At 38.3% G+C, this 21,812-nt stretch overlaps 1 protein-coding gene across 1 annotated transcript in view; it reads right to left on the bottom strand.

The window, feature by feature from the left end:
* The window catches only part of TENT2 (terminal nucleotidyltransferase 2), a 40,758-nt gene that overhangs the window by 9,434 nt on the left and 9,512 nt on the right, over positions 1–21,812 (bottom strand). The window contains exons 10-14 of the mRNA XM_072359048.1: positions 14,254–14,323; positions 11,445–11,521; positions 7,887–8,015; positions 3,329–3,372; positions 55–191 (exon numbers count right to left, since the gene is read on the bottom strand). Coding sequence (XP_072215149.1) covers positions 55–191; positions 3,329–3,372; positions 7,887–8,015; positions 11,445–11,521; positions 14,254–14,323 — 457 coding nt within the window. The remainder of the gene's footprint in view (positions 1–54; positions 192–3,328; positions 3,373–7,886; positions 8,016–11,444; positions 11,522–14,253; positions 14,324–21,812) is intronic.

The following is a 21,812-nucleotide window of genomic DNA, read 5'->3' on the forward strand; positions in this document are numbered from 1 at the left end:
AATGAAAAATTTTAAATATTCTAAAACACTTGCTTAGATGAGCTTATTACTTACTCAAATTCTGTGGCATAATATTTGAAGAAGCCTATTAGCAGTTCACCAAGACTTGACTCATTTTTGGAGAGATAAGGAGGAATGGTACATGGTGCCTGATGAACAAGATGCAGCTGCATAGTAGGATCAAAAGATTCCTGTCAAAATAAAGCCAAAGAGTACGTATATACACACACAACCTTAATCTAGGTGCACATATACGTATATATATATTATATATATATATATATATTTTTAACAAGACAAAAGCTGGCCCTTGTTTATTAGAAGTTCAAGAAAAACTTAAAAGCAAAAGGTTCTGTTATTCTTGTGCTCTTCTGTTAGATATTAATTACTGCAATGAACTCAAGAAGAATCATCACATGTCAGAGTCTCTGACACCACCCCTTCCCTTCAGTTCATTGAAGAATTTTTACATGGGACAATCTCTGAACTACACTTGCATTTACAAGGTATTAGAACAACATGAGCAGAGGCTGAATAAGCCTACACCAAGCTGGGTGCAGCTGAACTAACAGAGCGTAGGTGAAGATAATTCAGTTACAATCAAGTTACCATAACTGCAATATAGAAACACTCAGTCCAAAAGGAAGACTTGATTTCTTTTTCTCAAAGCATAAACTTGCATTTCAAACCTACTAGCTCTAATATGAACCTGCATTCTGCCATATAATTATTTCAAAGATTGCAGTATTATCTTCTCTACCTAAGCTATCTGAAAGAATAAAAAGAGAATTAAAAAAACAAAACAAAACAAACAAACAAACAACAACAACAAAAACACAAAAAAACTTGAATACAGAGTGTGGCATTTAAGCTAAGTACATCTTCCTTTCAGAAGCAGTAATGACCCAAGCTACTACAGGATCTCCAAAGATTATCTGTGAAAATCTAGCACAGAAGCAAGTTCTGTATAAGATTCAGAACAGACCGATGTGGGCTACTCTCATCTATCCCATCTGACTGGACAGACAGGAATCCCCAGAATCTAACTCCATGTACGATACACTTCAGCACTCCTGCAAAAAGTCAGCTTGGTGCCAGCTGGACTACTTGCCACATGGCTACAGAATGCACAGGTGGGCAGGTCTGGTGGCACTCCAGGACTTCTCACCATTCACATCTGTGATAGTGATACACTGAGTCACAGAATTTGCCTTTTGTTTCTTGTTCAAGATAAGCATGTGTCTTTTACATGGCACCTATGCTCTAAAGTTAGCAATTTCTTTCAAGGCATAGAAGTATTTTCAGGTTGCAGAAAGAGCTGCAACTGTGATTTCTGAAGAAAAATAGACTAAGTAGAGTGGCTTGTTTCAGAAGCAACTAAGTGGTATTTATTTGCAGTATTAGAACAGAGGCACAGTTTTGATCACCTGCAATCACAAGAAAAAACATTTTAAAATTATTTTATATATATACATATACCTATATATATATATTTATTTAGGAAATTAGGATTTGCTTAAGCTCTGTAATTCTTACTACAACACACAAGACCAAAATCACTCTAGCGTATTTCTCATTTTCATTTTCTTTTCAGAGCCATTTTTCAGAAGTTGTAAATTTGCAGCACATATTAAATACTTCACTATATTCCTAATAGAGAGAGTAAATAGAAAATGTATTTTCAGATTTCCAGAATGCTTTTTTTTTCTTTTAACAACTTAATCCATAGTTTTGGTTTGGTTCTATGGCAATCGTATATAGAATAGTATTTTAATATTATTACTAATCCTGTACTATTCAGTTGATTCTCCAAAGGCAAGACAACAAAAATTTATGCTGAGGCAGAATAAAAATGCTGTTCTTATAGCAGTGTTCTGGAAACACAGGAACCTGTAAATGATTTAACTCTTCCACAGGTGAAAGCCTGCATTTCTATACACTCACCAGCATTTTCAGAGTTACAGTATTGTATATATTTGTGCTTTACTCTTTTAAATCAGCATATTTGTAACGTACTCTGAAGACATTTATACAGTTCAAACACTACAATTTGAACTATTATTACAAACAAGTAGAGGTTACTGATTCTCACAGCTGTTTTCTTTAAACTATGAGCTCCACAGACTTACGGCATATAAAATTTAGGCAAATGTCATTAGCAAATTTAGTGCTTAAAAAAATTCAGGAGATAAAGCTAAACATGAAAGAACTAGAAAACAGTTTTAGATGATTTTCAGCACTGTTTGCAGCTTTGAAGAAATTAGAAGATAGGTGTAAAAATCAGAGAAAAAATGCCATCAAAAGTTATCAGGAATATAGCAGGAATAAATAAAACTTCCATTTACTATTAGCTGAAAGGCTGCTTCTGTATCTCAATTATCCTAATTATCCAAGATGGCTGACAATACAGTATTTTCCCCTGATACACAGCGCCATGAAATATTCCCTTTTCAACATTATAAGGAGTGTATGCAAAAGAAAGAGCAGATTTCTGACACTATCTCCACAAAATCATTAGCAACAATAAAAAAAAAAAACAACAACCAACAACCAAAAACATACCTCTACAGGGACAGTAAGACATAGCAACAATGAATAAAGAAAAATTTTAAAAAGAGCAACTGAAATGAAAAGTTAGGAGGAAGGCGTGAGGAATTTCTCTAGATAAACGATGACAAACACTGGACTGCTCAGCAATAGCATCTCTGTCTTCAGTCAAGCATTTAAGATCATTAAGATCAGCTATTATTTTTAGGTAAGGAATTAGATAAAAGCTCACTAATTACAGCAGTAATTCTGCAGAGGATTAAAAGCATTCAGATTCACAGAGCCCTGTGGAAATCAACGAAGTATGATCTGGATACAGCCACAAAGGCATGCCAAAAGGGCATTTTCTTGTTACAGTTCTGTGAGGTTTCAAATGCCTCAAACATACACTACTCAGTCTCTGAGATCAAAAATATCAGGCAACTCAACAGATGTTGGAAGGTACAGAAAACTGAAATACCACAATTGGACAGAAACGACACTACTAAACTTATTAAGAAATAGCAATCAAAGTTACAGAGGATACAGGGATATTTTCAGTTCACCACAGAGAGAATTAGGTCAGCAGCTATCATTAGCACATGTTTCCGACTGAGTGAAATCTTCTCTTATAAAGTAAGTTGTTTTCACTACAGAAATGATCAAAAGAAGCAAACAGCCCTTTTTACAGGGCTTACAAACTGTTTAATTTAACTCATTATATACACTTAAGAATTAATGTATTTTAGATAAGTAGTTTCATATATGTACATGATGTAGTAAATACATAAGAAACACTTACAGGGTAATTTTTTTGGAGGGATGGAAGGATGGGTTCAGGTAGGGCTATAAAAAGAAAAAGTTCAGAGTTGCTGTGATTCATGTAAATTCATAGGAAACAATGTCACTGATTACCTTAAAGGACTGGACTGAAATTCTATCTTAGAAACATCTACTATGAACTTCACTTGCATGCAGTAAGTAAAAATTATTCCATAAATTATGTTGCATATAATAATAATATAATTATTATGTTGCATAAGGAATTAATTCAGCTAAGGAAAGACACTGTTACTAAGATATTGCTATTTGCAGAAGACATGAAAAATCCTACAGCAGCTGGGTATTACTTGACTTAGAAAATTATATGTTAACTTATTGTTATAAGAAATTCATCTAGATTTTTAAAGGGCAAATCATAGCTTCACTCATTTTTTCCCCTAAGTTTAAGATGATTCTGCCAAAGCATGGAAAATTTCAATATAGTGCATTAGTATACACTTTTCAGACGCTAAATATTATATACTTAGTCTTGAACTTCAAGACAAAACACGCAATACTTAAAAACTGTTCCTATAAATATAAATAAAGTCAAATGCTCTTAGCTGGTCTACTGAATGGAAAACAGGATATTAAGATCATACAAACAAAAACGATGCTAACACAACTTCAACTGAACAATTATAACTTTCCTAAGTCACAAATGGGGAAAACATAAACTGCACAATAAAGTTAAGAGAGAAAAAAAATTATCTCCCAGGTCTGATGGTGCTAAAGGTGGGCAGAAAAAAATCCCAAAGTATCAGCACCCTTCTAAAGAATCAGAGCATCGACAGCAGTGCTAGCACAGTTCTTATACTGAACTTTTAACGTTACCTCGTACCATGTCTTTTTACACAATTACCTACACAATTCACTAGCAAAAATTGTAATTAAATTCAGCCTACAGGACCTTGACCTGGGACCTGATTCAACCTTCAAACAAGGTCTCATAGGGGAAGAGATGTTAAAGAATCCCTCTTCCACAGGGGCAAAAAATTAGAAGAGCAGAATTCTCATAGCATGCTTGGGATCAGTTGCTTGACTGATTATTTTTTGTGGGTGTTTACAAATATGAAAGAGTATCTTATTTCTGTAAGGTTTGGAATATATTCCTATCCTTTGACATGATGAAAGAAATGGCAATAAGATCTATGCAATGCGAGTAATTAAGATACTTCATCTGGGTCTGTATAATATACTGAGAGGATGGAGTCGTGTGAAAAGATTACTTACCACTAGCATCTGCCACAAGTTTCTGTTTTCCTAGTTTATAATGACAATTGGACCTGCTACCTGGAGGAAGGTTCATTCATAAGACACTGATGTATTTAAGAAATAAATTCAAGCCAAGGTTCTAAGTTTCCTACACAAGTATGAGAACACTGAAATGCATTAAGAAGTAAAGGAAAGCAGCTTGCCTGATGAAGACAGGGACACTACCTCCTGCTAAAGAAATATATTACATTTTTTGCTTCCCTAGCACCATCAACAGAAGCCCCATTAGAAAATTGTGTGACTGGGACATAAGCTGCTTTCAATATTATCACGTGCATGTAGTAGAAGTAAAAATAACAAAAAAAACCACCTTGAAATTTGCAGGAACAAAAGATCAGGTGCTAGATGCACAACTGGATGACTGCCTTTTTTAGGCAGTAAAGATGACAAAGCACAGTTAAAAGGTTTTCCTTTGGTCTGCGGACTTCTGTTACTCCATAGGAAGCTGACTGATCACACAGATTTCCATGAAAAGAATTATTCAGACTTTCTTCTCACTCAGACTGCTGTGGCAGCTGCCACAAATGACTACAGCAAGTGCTCTCAGGATTGCAAAGTTGTTAACATTACTTCAGGCCTACACATTTACACTTGCTAGTAACTCCTACTATTTCTTTTGTACTTTGATGCATAACCCAGTAATGGGATGATCACGACCATACACAGCATCCAATAGAAGAAATTCCCCACTTGCCACCAGTGTTTGGAGTTACTGCAGCACTGAAAATAGGTTTGCGGAATAAAGTGCCATCTGAAAAGGGCAGTTTCCACTAAAAGTGTAATATCCATCACCAAATGCTTATTAAGTCTCTGTTAAGATGTTCGCTAATTGCTAGACTGTATAAAGATATTTTTCACCTTTCCTGCTTGTGCTTCACCTTTACACGACAATCTTCGTCTCACAATGTAGCTCCCAACATTTCTAATCTTGCACCTGAAAATTACCTTGCCCTTTTGAAGCTGTCATTTCACCTCCTCCAAATAAACCATATACGAATATGGTTTATATGTTTGCATTTTATTAAGGATCTACAAAGAAATACTCAGTTATCTAAAGTATGGGTGCAGAGCTGAGACAACAAACTTGGATGTTTTCACAGAAACAAATAAATCTATGGAATTCCACCACAGCAGATGTAGAGAAAACGACACACAGGACAGACATGCTTACATTCTGCTGCCCTTGGGATCAGTAACTTAATAGTATGCACATAGTGTGGGCATCAAAGTTAACACAGCCAACTGGATCCCAAACACACAAGCATCCTCCTAGGTCCTCTATTACAGATATTGTTCAGCTGAAAGAAAGCTACCAGCTTGAGTCAACTACCATAAAAAAAATCTTTCCACCCTAGAACAGAGTGGGTGTAGCATGACCTTGAAACTAATAAACAGTTGGCTACTCACTCTACAGCAAGCATCTTCATTCCAGAACAAATAAGCTGTGTACTTTGAAGTAAACTCAGACATATTACAGTCTGGGAGAAGAACACCTTGCTGGCAGCCCTGCTGAGGACTTAGGGGTCCTGGCTGATGAAAAACTAAACACAAGCCAGCCGCGTGAGCTTACAGCCCAGGAGGTCAATGATATCCTGGGTTCCATCAGAAGAGGGTTGGCCAGCAAGGACGGGAGGTGATTGTCCCCCTCTATCCTGCTCTCATTAGGACCCTGCTGGAGTACTATATCTAAGGCTGAAGCCCCAAACACAGGAAGGATGTGGAGCTGCTGCAGGGGGTCCAGAAGAAGTCCATGAAGACGATCCAAGGGCTGGAGTACCTCTCCTATGAGGACAGGCTGAGTTTGTTCAGCTTGGAAAAAAGAAGGCTGTGGGAAGAACTCATTGTGGCCTTACAGTATTTAAAGGGACTTTGTAAATGTGAGGGAAATAACTTTTTACAAGGATAGACAGTGATAGGACAAGGGGGAATGGTTTTAAAGGAAAGAAAAGGAGATTTACATTAGATGTTGGGGAAGTTTTTTTAATGAGAGCGTAGTGAGGTATTGGACCATGCTGCCCAAAGAAGATGTGGATGCCCCATCCCTGAAGGTGTTTAAGGTCAGGTTGGATGGGGCCCTGGGCACTCTGATCTAGTATATGATCTAGTGCTTTACAACCCTGCCTTTGGCTGGATGGGGGGGTTGGATCTTGATGATCCTTGAGGTCCTTTCCAACACAAACCCTTATATGATTCAAAAATGGAATAAATAAATAAATAATCAGAGTAACAGAAAACTTACACAAACTGACGAAAAAACATTGAAATGACTGGAAAGAACTATTAGTATATTTAAAAAATTGAAACAAAGGGAATCAAGCAGCAAAACACAACGTTTATGTGTGAACTGACAGGAATTCAGAAAATAGTTCTACAGGTTTGTTACTCCATATGATGTGCTCTTCAGTGGTTTCTTGGCTTCCTTTGTGAAATTATCTTACAATAAGCAACTAAGAAAATCATACTGCGTTAAATGATTTCTTATGTGATTCCTTAAGTCTTACGACCTTAAGGAGTCTTAAGCAAGAACTGCAAACTGCAGAATTACAAAAGTGGTCTTCTTCTAGTGACAGACAGAGACAGGGGAAAGCTTATATCAATCTGCTCCTTGGGAACATTTTTAGAATGTATGGCTTTCTTGAATTCTCAGCAGGGATCCTCAAACCTTCAGGTAAAGCTCTGCTGCTGCAAACAGATGTTGAATGTTTCAAGATATTGTAGACACAAGAAAAAGATGCTGCCCCTTGCAGTTAAATATCCAAACTTCTAATGGCCTTCAACATCAGACGCTTTACAAAAGGAAAGTCCACATCAGAGCAAAGTCTAACCACACGGTGCACCCCCTCCACATTCAGTCTTTTGCACATACGAACAAGGAAAAAACAATCCCTAAGTATCCGTTTCAAATTTGCTTGAAAGTTCCCAAAATTTAAAAAGAAATTGTTATTTTCAAGCTTAGCCCTTTTCAACACAGGCACATTTTTCAGAAACAAGAGCTTGAGTTTATTTTAAACAGTGTCTTGCAAATTCTGTGTTTGTTTTTCTTTCTTCTTTTTTTCCTTTTTAAAGCTGATAACCACCTCCAGGGAGTAGGTCCACTTTTTATACCAAATCACAGCACTTGGGAAATAAAGTAGAATCACCTCCTTTTCAGATTTTTCTGTGTGGAAGATGCTTTCTGCCAGTGTTTAACTTTTCTTAAAGAGGAAAACTACACAAACATAAACTTCAAAAATGACAGTTTTAACATACAAAAACATACTTACTCTGTAAATAGTGCAAAACCATCAATACAAGACTATAGCTGCTTAAAGTACCGCGGCTGGCATCATTTATGTCATGAAAACTCGCCCACTTCTTAACAACCAGTACTAATGGACGAACACGCTTCTCAACTGTAAAACAAACACTTCTCAAAAAAAATGCACATTCAACTAGGCAACAATTAGTCAGTTTTTGCTCCTCCTTGATCAACATGATACCATTCTTGCATTCTAAGGCTATTTTGCAAACTTTTAATAGAACAGGATAGTACTTAATCATCCTACAACTTCTATCGATCTTACAAAAGTCACAAAAAATATTTGCATTTGAAAAGCAGTCATTTGAGGAGTAACATCTAGAGATACTCAGCCAGAATAACTCTTGCAATGTATCTTGCAGCTAAGACAAAACTGGATGCACCAGTCATCAAAGCAGCACTGCATTCTAAGCTCCCTCCAGATTATTATATAAATTCCCAGAATTAACTTGCTGTCAGGACAGACCAAATGTAAATGTTTTACATTTATGTCATATAAAGTTTGAGGGTAGGGAAAACAATTCTTATGATTAGAAGAGAATAAGATTATGTTTAAAGTTTTCTTTGGAGCCTGTGCAAGCAGTAATCATGCACTCAAATCCTAATTTTGTAATTTGCCTTGGTTTAAGTAGGTTTCTTTTCTACATGAATGCACACAGCATTAGGAACAAGAAAGAGGATTTAGAAGCCTTGGCTCAGTTCCAGAACTATGACACAATTGGCAAGAGTTGATGGAAAGAGCCCTAGGATATCTGTCAGAGCAGATATTGCTGGGCTTTTTAGGAGGGAGAGATAGGAAAGGTGAGGTGAGGAGGTACTATGTGTAACAGAGGCTAAGCTGTATGGTGCACACCATTGGCACTGACACAGTTGAGAGCCTCTTTTGTTGTGAGAGCCCACTACACAGGTTACCCTGACAGAAGGACAACACTAGTGTACTACTCTATAAAAAAATAAAGGGGTTTCTCTAGATCAGCTGCCCTTGTCCTTACAGGTGACTTCAGCTTCCTAGTTGTTAACTAAAAATACCACACTTGATATAAACAGGATCAGGAAATTCTGGAAGCACACTGACGATAACTTCTTGGTAGAGGTGCTATAGAGAGCCTACTAGGAAAGATGCCCTGATAGACTGGGCTCTTGTAAAGAGAAGGCCTTACAGGCAAAGTACTAGTTGTTAGTCATTGTGGTGACAGTGGACATGAAATAGCTGTTCAAAATCTTTGGTGGTAGTAGGAAAAGGGACAGTAAAACTTCATGGCCATAAACTTGAGCATGTGAAGCTCAGCACCAACACACACCAACCTTCACTTCTTAACAGTGAAGGGGATAGAGCACTGGAACAGGCTGCCCATGGGGTGGTTGTGGAGTCTCCTTCTCTGGAGATATTCAAGAACTGCCTGGACACCTACCTATGCAGCCTGCTGTAGGGGGCCTGCTTTGCAGGGGGGTTGGACTCGATGATCTCTGGAGGTCCTTTCCAACCCTTGCAATTCTGTGATTCAATCACAGATATGGGGAGAGCAGACTAAATTAGTTTTGCTGGCCTTACAGAAGAGGGCACCTAGGCAGAATGAAAGAAAAGTTGTGACACTAGGATCCCTTCCACGGCCTTTTAACATCTAGATTCTTATCTGCCCTACAGTAATTTGTGGGAAATTTGCAGAAGCTAGAAACAACTACATCAAAATTTCATGTAAGCCCTCATCCACAGCCATGGACTGGAAACATTTTCCTGTTCTTTTAAAACTCAGAATTAAATTTCTTTCTACACAAAGATGTGTGAAGAAACTGTCCATAGTGTCTTATCCTGAGCAAGAGTTAGACTCTCACAATAAGATGAATATGGAAAACTGAAATGGCTCTCTTTAAAATCTTAATAAAAATTAATAATTAATTCTAATGATAGTTTCCTACACCTGCAACTGCCCTGCCATGAACATCTTGAGTACTGTGTCCAGTTCTGGGCTCTGCAGTTCAAGAAAGACAGGGTACGACTGGAGAGAGTCCAGTAAAAGGCCAGAAAGATGACCAGGGTCCTGGAAACACCTGGGACTGTTCACCCTGGAGAAAAAAGTCTGAGAGGGGATCTTATCGGTGCTTATAAATATGTAAAGGGCAGGAGACAAGTGAATGAGGATAGGCTCTTCAGTGGTGCCCAGTGACAAAACAAGGGGCAATGGGCACAAACTGGAACACAGGAAGTTCCATATGAATGTGAGAGAAAAACTTATTTACTTTGAGGGTAACAGAGCACTGGAGGCAACTGCCCAGAGAGGTTATGCAGCCTCTTTCTCTGGAGATATTCAAAACCCACAAGGACACTTTCCTGTGTAACAATACTCTAGGGAACCTGCTTTAGCAGCAAGTTGAAGTAGATGATCTCCAGAGATCCCTTCCACCTCCTATGATGCTGTGACTCTGTAATTAGCCTGAAGTCTGCTTCTTATGTATGGATCCACTAAAAATATACTGTGGTGCCAAGCATGAAAAGCTTAGCTTACTAGATTCATGTTACTTCTCATTAAGAAGTCTGTTTCACAGTCCTCCTCAGAAACACAAACGCCCCAAGACAAACAACCCATATTATTTTGGGGTGAGTATAAGAACTGAAGCAGCATTTTGTATTTTTCCAAGAAAAGACTCTATAAGAACAGAAGGCTATCAGCCACACACGCTGATTAATAACTGTCAGGAAACAAAATAAAGGGAATAGTACAATGTGTTTGACACTGTTTCCATTCCCTTTCCCTCCCCAACTTTAAATCTTGTAACAGATATGTGGGCCTTAGCATGAAGAATCTTTGTTACCTTCTGAATATTACCGTACAGCCTTCTCAACACTATTCCATTATTTTGTGACAGATGGGAGCAGGGGGGACAGTCTGACAAAGGGGCACCTGACATTGAAATGTACATGGAGTAAAGGTGAGGAATTGAATTCCTCCACATAGAAAAAAATGCACCCACTGAAATTGATGCTTGCTGAGCAATTATGGATATCAAACAGTGGATGTGAGCACAGCAAGGCAGGCAGTAGGTGGTATGTTTCAGCAGTGGCAACAGAGGATGACTTCCGCTGGTGCAGATTTTTTAAGAGCACAGCACGCAGGCTCATTTATCATTGGTGAAAACACGTGACTAATGGTGGCAATTGTGTTAAAAAATGTGTTTTGTAGCTGAAAATTTGCTCTGTCAAATAGTGCAATTGTGCTCTTTGTATGTGTTACAGTTTCCATGGAAATAAATAGGAGGCATCACTTTTAGAGTAACATGTGTATGTGGCCCAAGACAACATCTATTCATTCAATGTAGCCAGGCAAGTCAGAAGGTTGGACTCCCAGGGTATAATCCATACATTTAAAGTGAGAGAGAGATTTAGTTTAAATCTAACTAATGTAGCTAACTGGTAATCTTATATAGTTCCTTACTGAACTGAATTTTCATTGTCTATCAATACCAAAATACAAACTAAGAAAGCATGTTAAGTTTATAGAAACAAGGAAATAAATTAAAAACTTACCATATGCATAGGTTCTCAGAAGGAATGTATTCCTTATTCCTACAATATTATTTACATTCAAGTCAAACTCCACACGGCTGTTAGAAAAAATAAAAAGAATCAATAATCATGGCACTAATTTCAAAATATTGATTACCAACCAAGTGACAGAGATGGAGAAATGCACCCTCAAGATAACTATGCTTTAGAAGCCTCCCAGGCAGTACAAGTTATGTGGTTTGATTCTCACTCCAATTTTGCCTACAGTAGTTGTATTACTTACACATTTCAACTGCATAATCAAATATGGCTGTCTTTATGGAAAATATATGTGGATACAAATGTAGAACACAGAACAGTTTAACATATAATTGCTGGAATTTTAGCAAACCTTTCTCCCAAATAGAATTCCAACATACGATTCACCACGGACACATTTGATGCCAGTAAGGATTCTCAAACATATTCATTCAATTTAGCATATCATGCCAGTGAACTGAAAAGGATATGTAACTGAAAGAAATCAAAATGTAAGAATCTCTTTGTTGCAATGACAGTTAGGGATAACCACCAAGCACTTTGAAATGAATATTCTTTACTAGTAAGTAGTGCGTGCTATTTGAAAAAATAGTGGAAAAAGATAAATATGGATCACAACTATTTCAGAGCACACAACTTTTAATAACAGTTTCATTTTTTGTTTTTAATGATATAATGAGCCAAACAAGCACTACCTGCTTTATTTTTATCTGCTCAACAACGCAACTTGATCCTCATACTGTCTACACAGATTAACTACCCATAGTACTCAAAAACCTATGAGGGTTGTTCCTAATGTAGTGGCTCTTGTTTTATTATGCTTGCCTGTAGTATCAAAGGTTGTCAGTGGTAAGGCACTAGAGGTTGAACCTTCCCACCAATGTTTCTGCTGTATGTTGTTGCCATGTGACAGATGGCAGCAGAGCAGCAGTATGAAAGAACGGCACCTGACCTGAAAACTCATAAAGGAAAAGTCTGTCACCCTATTCCTTAATGTAGGAAAAATGGCACCCACTGACAGTCACTGACTCTTTGCTGAACTTCTATGGTGATCAAACAGTGGATGAGAGCACAGTGAGGTGGTGAGAGGTGCATTTCAGCAGCAATGACAGCAGGTCACCTCCAGTGGAGCAGACTTTTTTTGGGATCGGCATGCAGACCCTTGTTCATTACTGGCAAAAATGCATAACTAATGGTGGTGACTATGTTGAAAAACAATGTTTGTCAAGCATAACTTCCTCTTTGTGAATGCACACTCCCTATTGCTTGATTTTCTTCTATTTCATATGCCTGGGAATGGCTTCAAGGATAACCTTTTTCATCACTTTCCAGGGACCGGGTTCTTCTTCTTGCCCTTCCTGAACATATGAGCTCAATTTGCTTTCCTCTGTTTTTCAGGTACTTATGCTAGTTGCTATAATCACGCAAAAATTATAGAGCGGCTTCACAATCACATCTGCGAGCACCATCAGCATCTGTGAGTGCATGCCAGAGCCCATGGATAGCAAAAGGGGAATGGTTTTAAAGTCAAGAGGAGAGATTTAGATTAGAATGTGGTGAGGCACTGAAAAAAGCTGCCCAAATAAGCTGTGGATGCCCTACCCCTGGAGGCATTCAACGTTGTGATGGATGCAGCCCTGGGCAACCCGATCTAGTGGACAGCAACTCTTCCCAGGCAAGGGAGAATTGGAACTAGATGATCTTCATAGTCCTTTCAAACCAGAGCTTCCCACTCCAGCCTTTCAAATTGATGTTTGGGACCTGGGACTCTTCTAAGTTGGTCTTGCTAGTAAAGAGGGCATTCAGTACCTCAGTTTTTTCACTGTTCTGTGAAATCACACCACCAGTCCCATTCAGCACTGGATCCACATTTTCCCTACTCTTTCCTCTGACACCAATGTACTTGTAGAAGCCCTCCATGTTGCCTCTGACGTATCCTGACTGACTCAATTCCATTTGGGCTTTCAAATTTACTAATTCCATCACTGGATGCTCAGACAGTATCTCTGTTTTCCTTCAAGATTACCCACCCCTGCTTCCATGCTCTGAAGGTTTTCTTTCTCAATGTTAGATACTTAGTATACCTGATAAGAACAGCACTGTTCTCTGTTCTAGTATATTCCTTTTGGTTACTTATTTTCACATGTTCGTAACAAATACACAACCAATAGAAGAATATACAACACATCCACTTCACTCCAATTACTTCCCCTTCAAAAAGAAGTCATGAAATTAATACATAACATTGTGAATCACACATCTAACACTACACTTTCTTTAAACACAGAATACTTCTCTAGAAGAGGGGGGAAGATTGTTTTCTTGATTTAAAATATTTTCTTCCTTTTAGAAGACTATGCCGTTACAAGAAACGTAAGATTGTTTTAGTGTTGTTTGCATACTGTAAAAATCTGGGATTGGTCCCTAAGTAGCTCAATAGTTCAGCTGTTTCCACAGAAAGAAAAATTATTTTTCACAACAATTTACCTGTCTTCTTTTTCCCCTTTTGAAATGCACCTGTCAACTGGAATCCCCAGTACACAAACTGCCCATAGAAATACACAATGTCCTGCTACGAGTTCACATCACAGAAATGAAATAGCAGCCCAATCAGAAAAGTTTTGGACCATCAAGGAAGTACTCTGCCACTGCACAGATTCACAATACAACTATAGCACAACATAAACAACAATAACAAAAGATTTCAATGGGCTAACTTATATAGAGAGCACACACACAGACTATTTTCCCTTGTCAAAGTCCAAGAAATGAAGCTGAACAGAGTACTTGCCTGACTTTATCCCTGAACTTCACAATTGGCACTTTTGCTCGAATCAGCTGAGGTCGCTCAATGTAACTTGCTGAAAGAGAGAAAATATTTAGTTAAATTTCATGCAAGATGCCTAAAAAAAAGCTCCTGGAGTCAAACTGACTGATCTATAGCAAACAGAAGCTTACTACATTTAACAAAAATACTCTCAGGAGGATGGTGCTAAATTAGGTAACATTTAGCAACTGCTGTGAAAGTGCAATCTAGGAAAGAGTATAAAAATGCACTACACATTAGAAGAAAACAATAGTGCAAAAATTATTGGCAGGAATGGCAGTCAAAAGTGCCTTCATCAAGAAATACTTACATTATTCAGGATTTCTATTACTATTATAGATCAAAAATAAGGGAGCAAGAACACACCTATATATACACCTACATACCACATACCCAGATAGCTAAGCCTAGCACTATGTTACAGCAAGTGGGACATGATCAGCTGCATAGTTTTTAATTGACTCTCATTTTCTTATGGCAGAAGCTGTGCATTTTACTGATCAAAAATTCTACTGTAACTGTATCCTCATTGTGCACAGATAATGCTTAAACTCTCACTTAAAATCTGTTTCTTTGGTCAATAGATTAAGTACCAAGAAAGTCTTTTCCCAATGAATTAATCCTGGAAACAGGGAATGTGATTTGCAGCTAAGTATCACTTTCAAACAGAGATGGAGTAAGTTCAATTTACCTTCACTTTAAAGGAGACAGGACATACATTAAGCACACATCACAGGATTGCACCTCAGATGATTACCCTCAAAGTATCAACACCCAAAACCAAACACATGAACCCCTGCCAGATGCATCCGGTGCCACCAAGTGCATCCCGGCACCCTGCTGCCCAACACTGCTCCATCAGTCATGTTACCATCTACCACTTCTCCACAGTATCTCAGGCTACTCTTAACATTCACCATAATCCTAAATACAGTATGTCCACAAGACAATGGAAAATAAAGAAAAAAATGAGTCTGTAGTTTATAAGGCATGTGCTTGGGCAAGAATCAGTTTGAGGCACTTCTTGTGCTGCAAAATACACGTTATTTAAATATGACCATAGTTTAGACATTTTCTACTTGTTTCTGTAAGTTAACCTCAAATTAGCACTTCATAAGTGTGAAAAAGATAGGAGTAGTGCAGATTAAAGATAACCTTAAATGAAAGCTGATGTTTACTTCTTGGGAAACAAACTTCTATCAGTTTGGACAGTTACTATGATTGAATACTGCCAGCTCTACTGTGCTCGGGTGGTATCTTCAAGCGAAACTCTTTGGGACTTTCTGGAAGTGTTTTATGGATCTGTTCAGACAGATTTGACAAAGTAATCCTCTACTTAGATGTGAATGCATATATGACCCCAAGCAACCCATAGACAGACACACAGACAGACAGACAGGAACACACACACACACACACACACACACACACACCTCTATCTTCAATACATACCCAGAGATAGAATAGAAAAGTCTATCTTACTATAAAGGAAAAACCTTACAGTTGGTACTGTGGTCAATCTTCACTGAACAAACAATGCAGTACAACATACACTAATGTATCTATTTCTACCTGTACCTGCTGACATCCAAATCTCTCTCCACAACTCACCAGAACATTCTGAATTTAAAGCTATAGAATCATGTCTTCCTTCTTTGCCAAATTTACAATAAAGACACCTGACATATGGTGTGTGGGAGGCAACTGTTAGCATTTACATGCATGCCACAGCAATTTAACTTTCCCCATTTACAGTCCTTCTCAAAAGCCTGTCAGGTAATAATGGGATTTGTTCTAGTGGAAACCCACTTCCAAACATATACTTGTCTACAAGTACCTTCCAACTCTAGATAGGTACTTGTGCCAAATTATTTGGCTACAAAAAACAAAAACAATCAAGTCCGAACTGTTTTCCAAGGGTAAGGTAGAACAGATGACGCCAGAAGGCTAACACCCTTAGTGGCTCACAATGACAACACAGTTAGCAGAATCTCTGTTGTACATAAACAGTAGATCGTAGTAGATGGGGAATTCTGAAATACACACAGATTGAATAAGCATCTTAGCATGCTATCTGATCTTAATGCTATGACCAAAAGGTATACACAAAAATCCTGTAAGGAATTCCACACAGCAACTTCAGTTTTGGGCAAGTAAATGAAAACAAGTCACAGACACCACTTCAGCTGTAGTGAAAAAAACATAATCAATCCAATGAAGACTAAGTACTGTCATCATAAATAAAATAAACTATTCATACAGAATTTCAGATTGAGCAATTTAATTCTATCTTTCCTTGTACAGAATAAATGATTAAGTGATTGTACAAAATATTAATTCCAAACATAGTACAAGCCAAAAGGATCTTTGGCAACCTGCACATACAGCCTGGTCTCATTAGTAGCTTTATACTAATGAAAGATAAATAGATATGCGGGCACAGAAATCTGAATGCAGAGTAATGAAGTACCTAAGCCAGTACCATCCAGCACAGGATGAATTAATCATTCATGTCCAGAATTCATTTGTCTTGTAAAGTGACATCTTTTTGCAAAACCATTTTTTAACTGAGCAAACATTTTCTGCCTCTTAAATAATATCTTACAAACTGAATGAAAACTAGATACAAGCCCTAGAGAATGACAAACCATTAACAAAACATTATAAATACATTGCCTACTGTCAATTTGTTGTAACTGGCATATGCTGATAACATCACACAATAAATACAATAATCTCGTATTGTATCTACTCTAAACTAAGTAAAAGACTCATGCTATTCTAAACCCATTAAATTTCAACATCTCTTTGATGGAATAAAACAAATAGGAGTGTAGTTAATAACACTTCATTTTATGGCAAAAAGTTTAGAGATCCTAAACAGTTGTGAAGAATTCATCATGGAGATGTGGCAACGTTTCCAGGTCACATTTATTACAGCCCTCTCTTTTATCTCATATACATAAACTATATATGAGTGAGAAAGGAGGTAAGAGGAAAAGCTTGAAGATCTTAATGCTAATCAGGCAGAAGCAGGCAAGAGAATGAAGGGTGCTCTTCTTAAGATATAATGCTACGCTTTCTACATCACATTTGGAAAAATAAGAAAGATTTATATCCACACCATCATTAAATACATTATATTCTCACCTTCTTGCAAAATCTTTCAAGGTCATCGATTTGAGCTCAAGTTCCCTACTAGACAGCTGCTAAGAAGATTATCGGATGTTGTGTTGAGGGACATGGTTTAGTGGGAGCTATTGGTAATATGCTGTTTGTGGGGCTTTGGGTTCTGACATGGCAGGACCCCAACCCCCCCGCTCTGTGCCCTGCTCTGTGATGTAGTCACAGAGATGACACCCCCATCAGCCTCGCATAGGACACCACTTGCTGCAGCTGATGTTCCCATGTCTGAGGCACGTTCCACCGTGGGCTAGCAATCTCCCCTTGCTAGGACCATTGCAACACTGACACCAATATGGGATGCAGCTACTGGATGATCTTTTAGGTCCTTTTCAACCTTGGTGATTCTATGATTCTGTGTTCTGAAATCCTATTCCAACCACTACTGCATTCCTTTGTACAACTAAAAGAAAAAGTCTTTCTTTGGACAGTAAACATCAATGAATGTGTAACAGCTAAACAGCTGCTAAAATAAATCCTGCCCAGACTGGATTAATCTAAAGTGAGTAATAAAACTGAGGTTTAATTCTTGGTGGTTTGTATTACATTCTTCTTCAATACACTGTAACAGTTATCAGCCTGAATTCACTTTTCACATTTGTAAGACATTGGTTTGATCACACAGTTCTGCACATGAGCCAGTACTTTAGAAATATACAAATGCAGGTATCTGAACAAACACATCTATAATAAATCCATATAGATCTTTGAAAGAAAATGTAAATATTGCAGTAATATATCTTTCTACTCTAGCAGAAACACAATACCTACCTTTGAGACCAACACGTCACATAAAGTACTGAATAAATATCAGAGGCCTCCTCCAGCTTGACTATGCAACTTAACAATTCAGAAAATAACACATCTTTATATCAGTCAGTGTTATAAGTGCAGTGATAACACAGCCTTTAAACCTGATGACCTCGAATTTCCTGCTCATATTTGTTAATTTTTGCAAGCCTAAAATGAAACAAGCTGGAGTTTACATGAATGCTGAATCCAACTGGGGTACTCCTTGAGTGAAACACTTATCTAAAAAAGAGAGTTAATAACATAAAGAGTAAAGGAGGTGGCACAAAGTACGGAAGACAGTTTACATAAAAGACAGATGAGAAGCTGAAAAAAGGATGGGTATAAGCTGTATGCTGAAGTAGGAACAGTATCACATACTTATTTTACCTATCATTTTTAAGTGTGCAAGAACATCACAGTCCAGGAAAAAAGAGGATGAGAGGTCTAGCTAGAAAAAACTCTCAAGTTTCTATTCTATGGTAATGCAGTAAAAGACTGAAAAAAGCTCAGAATACTACCCATTTCACAAATGCTGCCTTACAGAAAAAACACCAAAAAAACTTCTCTTTATCCCTTTAACTCTTTCACAAAGCCAGACTAAGAAATTCGTTTTCAGAAGCACATTTCCTCCATTTCTATGCAAGCCAAGCCTGAATCCACAAACCTTTTGGAGTGCCTACAGAACACCACAGAAGCATACGTCTAATATTATTTTCCTAGACTTGAAGAGAACACATATGAACCTATTAGCTTCTGAGGGCTAGCTTGGGGAAAGAAAACAGAATAACTATCCCTTTCCAAATCACACAAGATATTCTTAAATTGTGGATGAGAATTATATGTGTTTAAATAAGCTTTCATCAGTGTAACTGGAAAACCTCCTTGTACTGAACTTCAGCACAACTGAAAATAAGTTTGTAAATGAAATAAATACAAATGAAAAGACCTTATACCAAAAAGCATTTTAAGTCACATAAACACTTCTGAACATCCTTATTATACCAGCTCTGTCTACATAACACAAGGATAGATGGCTAGATACATGAATTTTTGTCCACAGTGGTGTTAAAATTACAAGACAATCTAAGAGGTCCACATACTACAACTTACAGAATTAGACACAGGAACAATATTATCAAAGGCATTTTGTCTAGCCTCATCTTCCAAGGAGCAGCTGGATTAAATGAAGTTTACCAAAAGCATACTCAGTACAACAGAGAATTAGGAAACAATTCAAAGAGGGTAATAGCAGAAAAAAACCTTCAGGGACTGTTTTCCTATGACAGGAATGTCTTCCCATTAGTAGTACACCCTGGAAAACAAACTTGTTTTTGTCTAAAACTCTCTGAAATATCGCTTCAAGAAAAGAAAGGAAAAAAAAAAAAAAAAAGAGACAGTGAAACAGTAATTAAATGCTCCCTTTTTGATCTCTGAAAACAAAATGATTTATCACTCATGATATGATTTATTTCTCAGCAATGGAAATTACTTGCATTACTAGCAAGTGTACCAGACTGAGCTCTGGACTACTTAAACAACTGTCAGTACAAAATAGCAATAATAAGTCATCAAACATCAGATGCCTGTGCTAAGACAAATGCATCTGCTCTTCAAGTAAGCTTCAGAAGGACAGGTCGAAAGATCAGTCACAGAATGTCAGGGATTGGAATGGACCTCAAAAAGATCACCTAGTTCAATCTCCCTGTTGGAGCAGGAACACCTAGATCAGGTCACACAGGAATGCTTCCAGGAAGAGAACCCCACAACCTCTCTGGGCAGCTCATTCCTGTGTTCTGTCACCCTCACCATCAAGAAGTTATTTCATATTTATGTGGAACCTCCTACATTCCAGCATGCACACATTGCCCCTTGTCCTATAGTTGGATGTCACTGAGAAAAGCCTAGCTCCAGTCTCCTGACACTGACTCTTTACATATTTAAGAACATTAATGAGGTCATCTCTGTCTCCTCCAAGCTGAAGACACCCAGCTCTCTCAGCCCTTCTTTGTAAGGGAGATGCTCCATGTCTTTATTCATCTTTGTGGCTCTCTGCTGGATTCTCTCAAGCAGTTCCCTGTCCTTCCTGAACTGAGGGGCCCAGAACTGGACACAATACTCCAGATATGCTCTCACCAGGGCAGAGTGGAGGGGGGAGGAGAACCTCTCTCAACCTTCTAATACACACCACTTCTAATACACGCCGCTTCTAATACATCCCAGGATGCCACTGGCCTTCTTGGCCACATATGCACATCTGCCTGTACAGGAGTTCTGAAGTTGGAACAGGAATTTTTAGTTCCTGTTGCCACTGCAGGAGTAAGGAGTGTCATCAGAGACTGTATCACAACACTGAGAATGGGGGGGACAGTCATTGATAATAGTAAATGACACAATTCTTAATAATTCAAACAATGGTATAGAAACCTAGTATTATTAACTTTGGAAGAGACCTCTGAGATCATCTAGTCCAGCTGCCCACCTACCATCAATACTGCCCACTCAGCCATGTTCCTTAGTACAACATCTGCATGTTTCCTGGATACCTCCACAGTAACTCAAAGACCTCCCTGGGCAGACTCTTCCAGCACCTGATCACTTTTTCAAGAAGTTTTTCCTAATACACAACCTGCACCTCTTCTGGCTCAACCTAAGGCCATCCCCCCTCCTGTCACTAGTTAAATGGGAGAAGAAGCTGATCCCCATCTCACAGCAACCTCCTTCCAGGAAGTTGTAGGGAGTGATAAGGTCCCCCCTGAGACTACTCCTTCAGTCCAAACAATTCCAGCTCCCTCAGCTGCACCCCATAGGGCTTATGCTCCAAACCCCCCACAGTTCTGTTGGTCTCCTCTGAACATGCTCCAGGGCCTCCACGTCTTTCTTGTAAAGAAGGACCCAAAACCGAACATAGCACTCAAGGTGTGGCCTCACCACAGCCAAATGAATTCAGGGGGAGGATCACCTCCCTGTACCTACTGACTGTATTATTTCTGAAACAAGATGGGATGCCACTGCCCTTCCTGGTCACTTGGGCACACTGCTGGCTCACACTGAGCCAAGTGTTGACTAACACCCCTAGGTCCTTTTCCTTTGCACAATCTTTCAGTCACTCTGCTCCATGCCTGTAGTGCTGCAATACCTCTTTGAAGCAGGAGGCATTTACTTTTAGGTCAAGAACTACCCCAAGTATTCTTAATCTGAAAGGAGCCTAAACAACTCTTAAGAACCACAAACTGACCTATTCCTCCTATAGGTCTTGGTACGGTCAACACTCATATTTTCCTCACTAGGCACCCCTGTTAACTATCTCACAGGTATCAAGGCTGAAAAGAAAAAAACAAACAAAAAAACTTTTACACAGTCTTCTGTGAGTGACAGCTTACTCTACAAATTCTTGAAGGAACATCCACAGAAATGCATTCTACAAGAGTATTAGTCCACTAACAGAGGCTTCTGTAAAGGAAATCCACTTCTCTCACATTTTCACTTTTTTCACTTTTCACTGCTAGTTGTGCTTCATGATTCAAAAACCATCTGAGATCCTGCCCATG

The sequence above is a fragment of the Excalfactoria chinensis genome, chromosome Z (assembly GCF_039878825.1).
Source record: "Excalfactoria chinensis isolate bCotChi1 chromosome Z, bCotChi1.hap2, whole genome shotgun sequence".
In the NCBI taxonomy this organism is placed as follows: Eukaryota; Metazoa; Chordata; class Aves; order Galliformes; family Phasianidae; genus Excalfactoria; species Excalfactoria chinensis.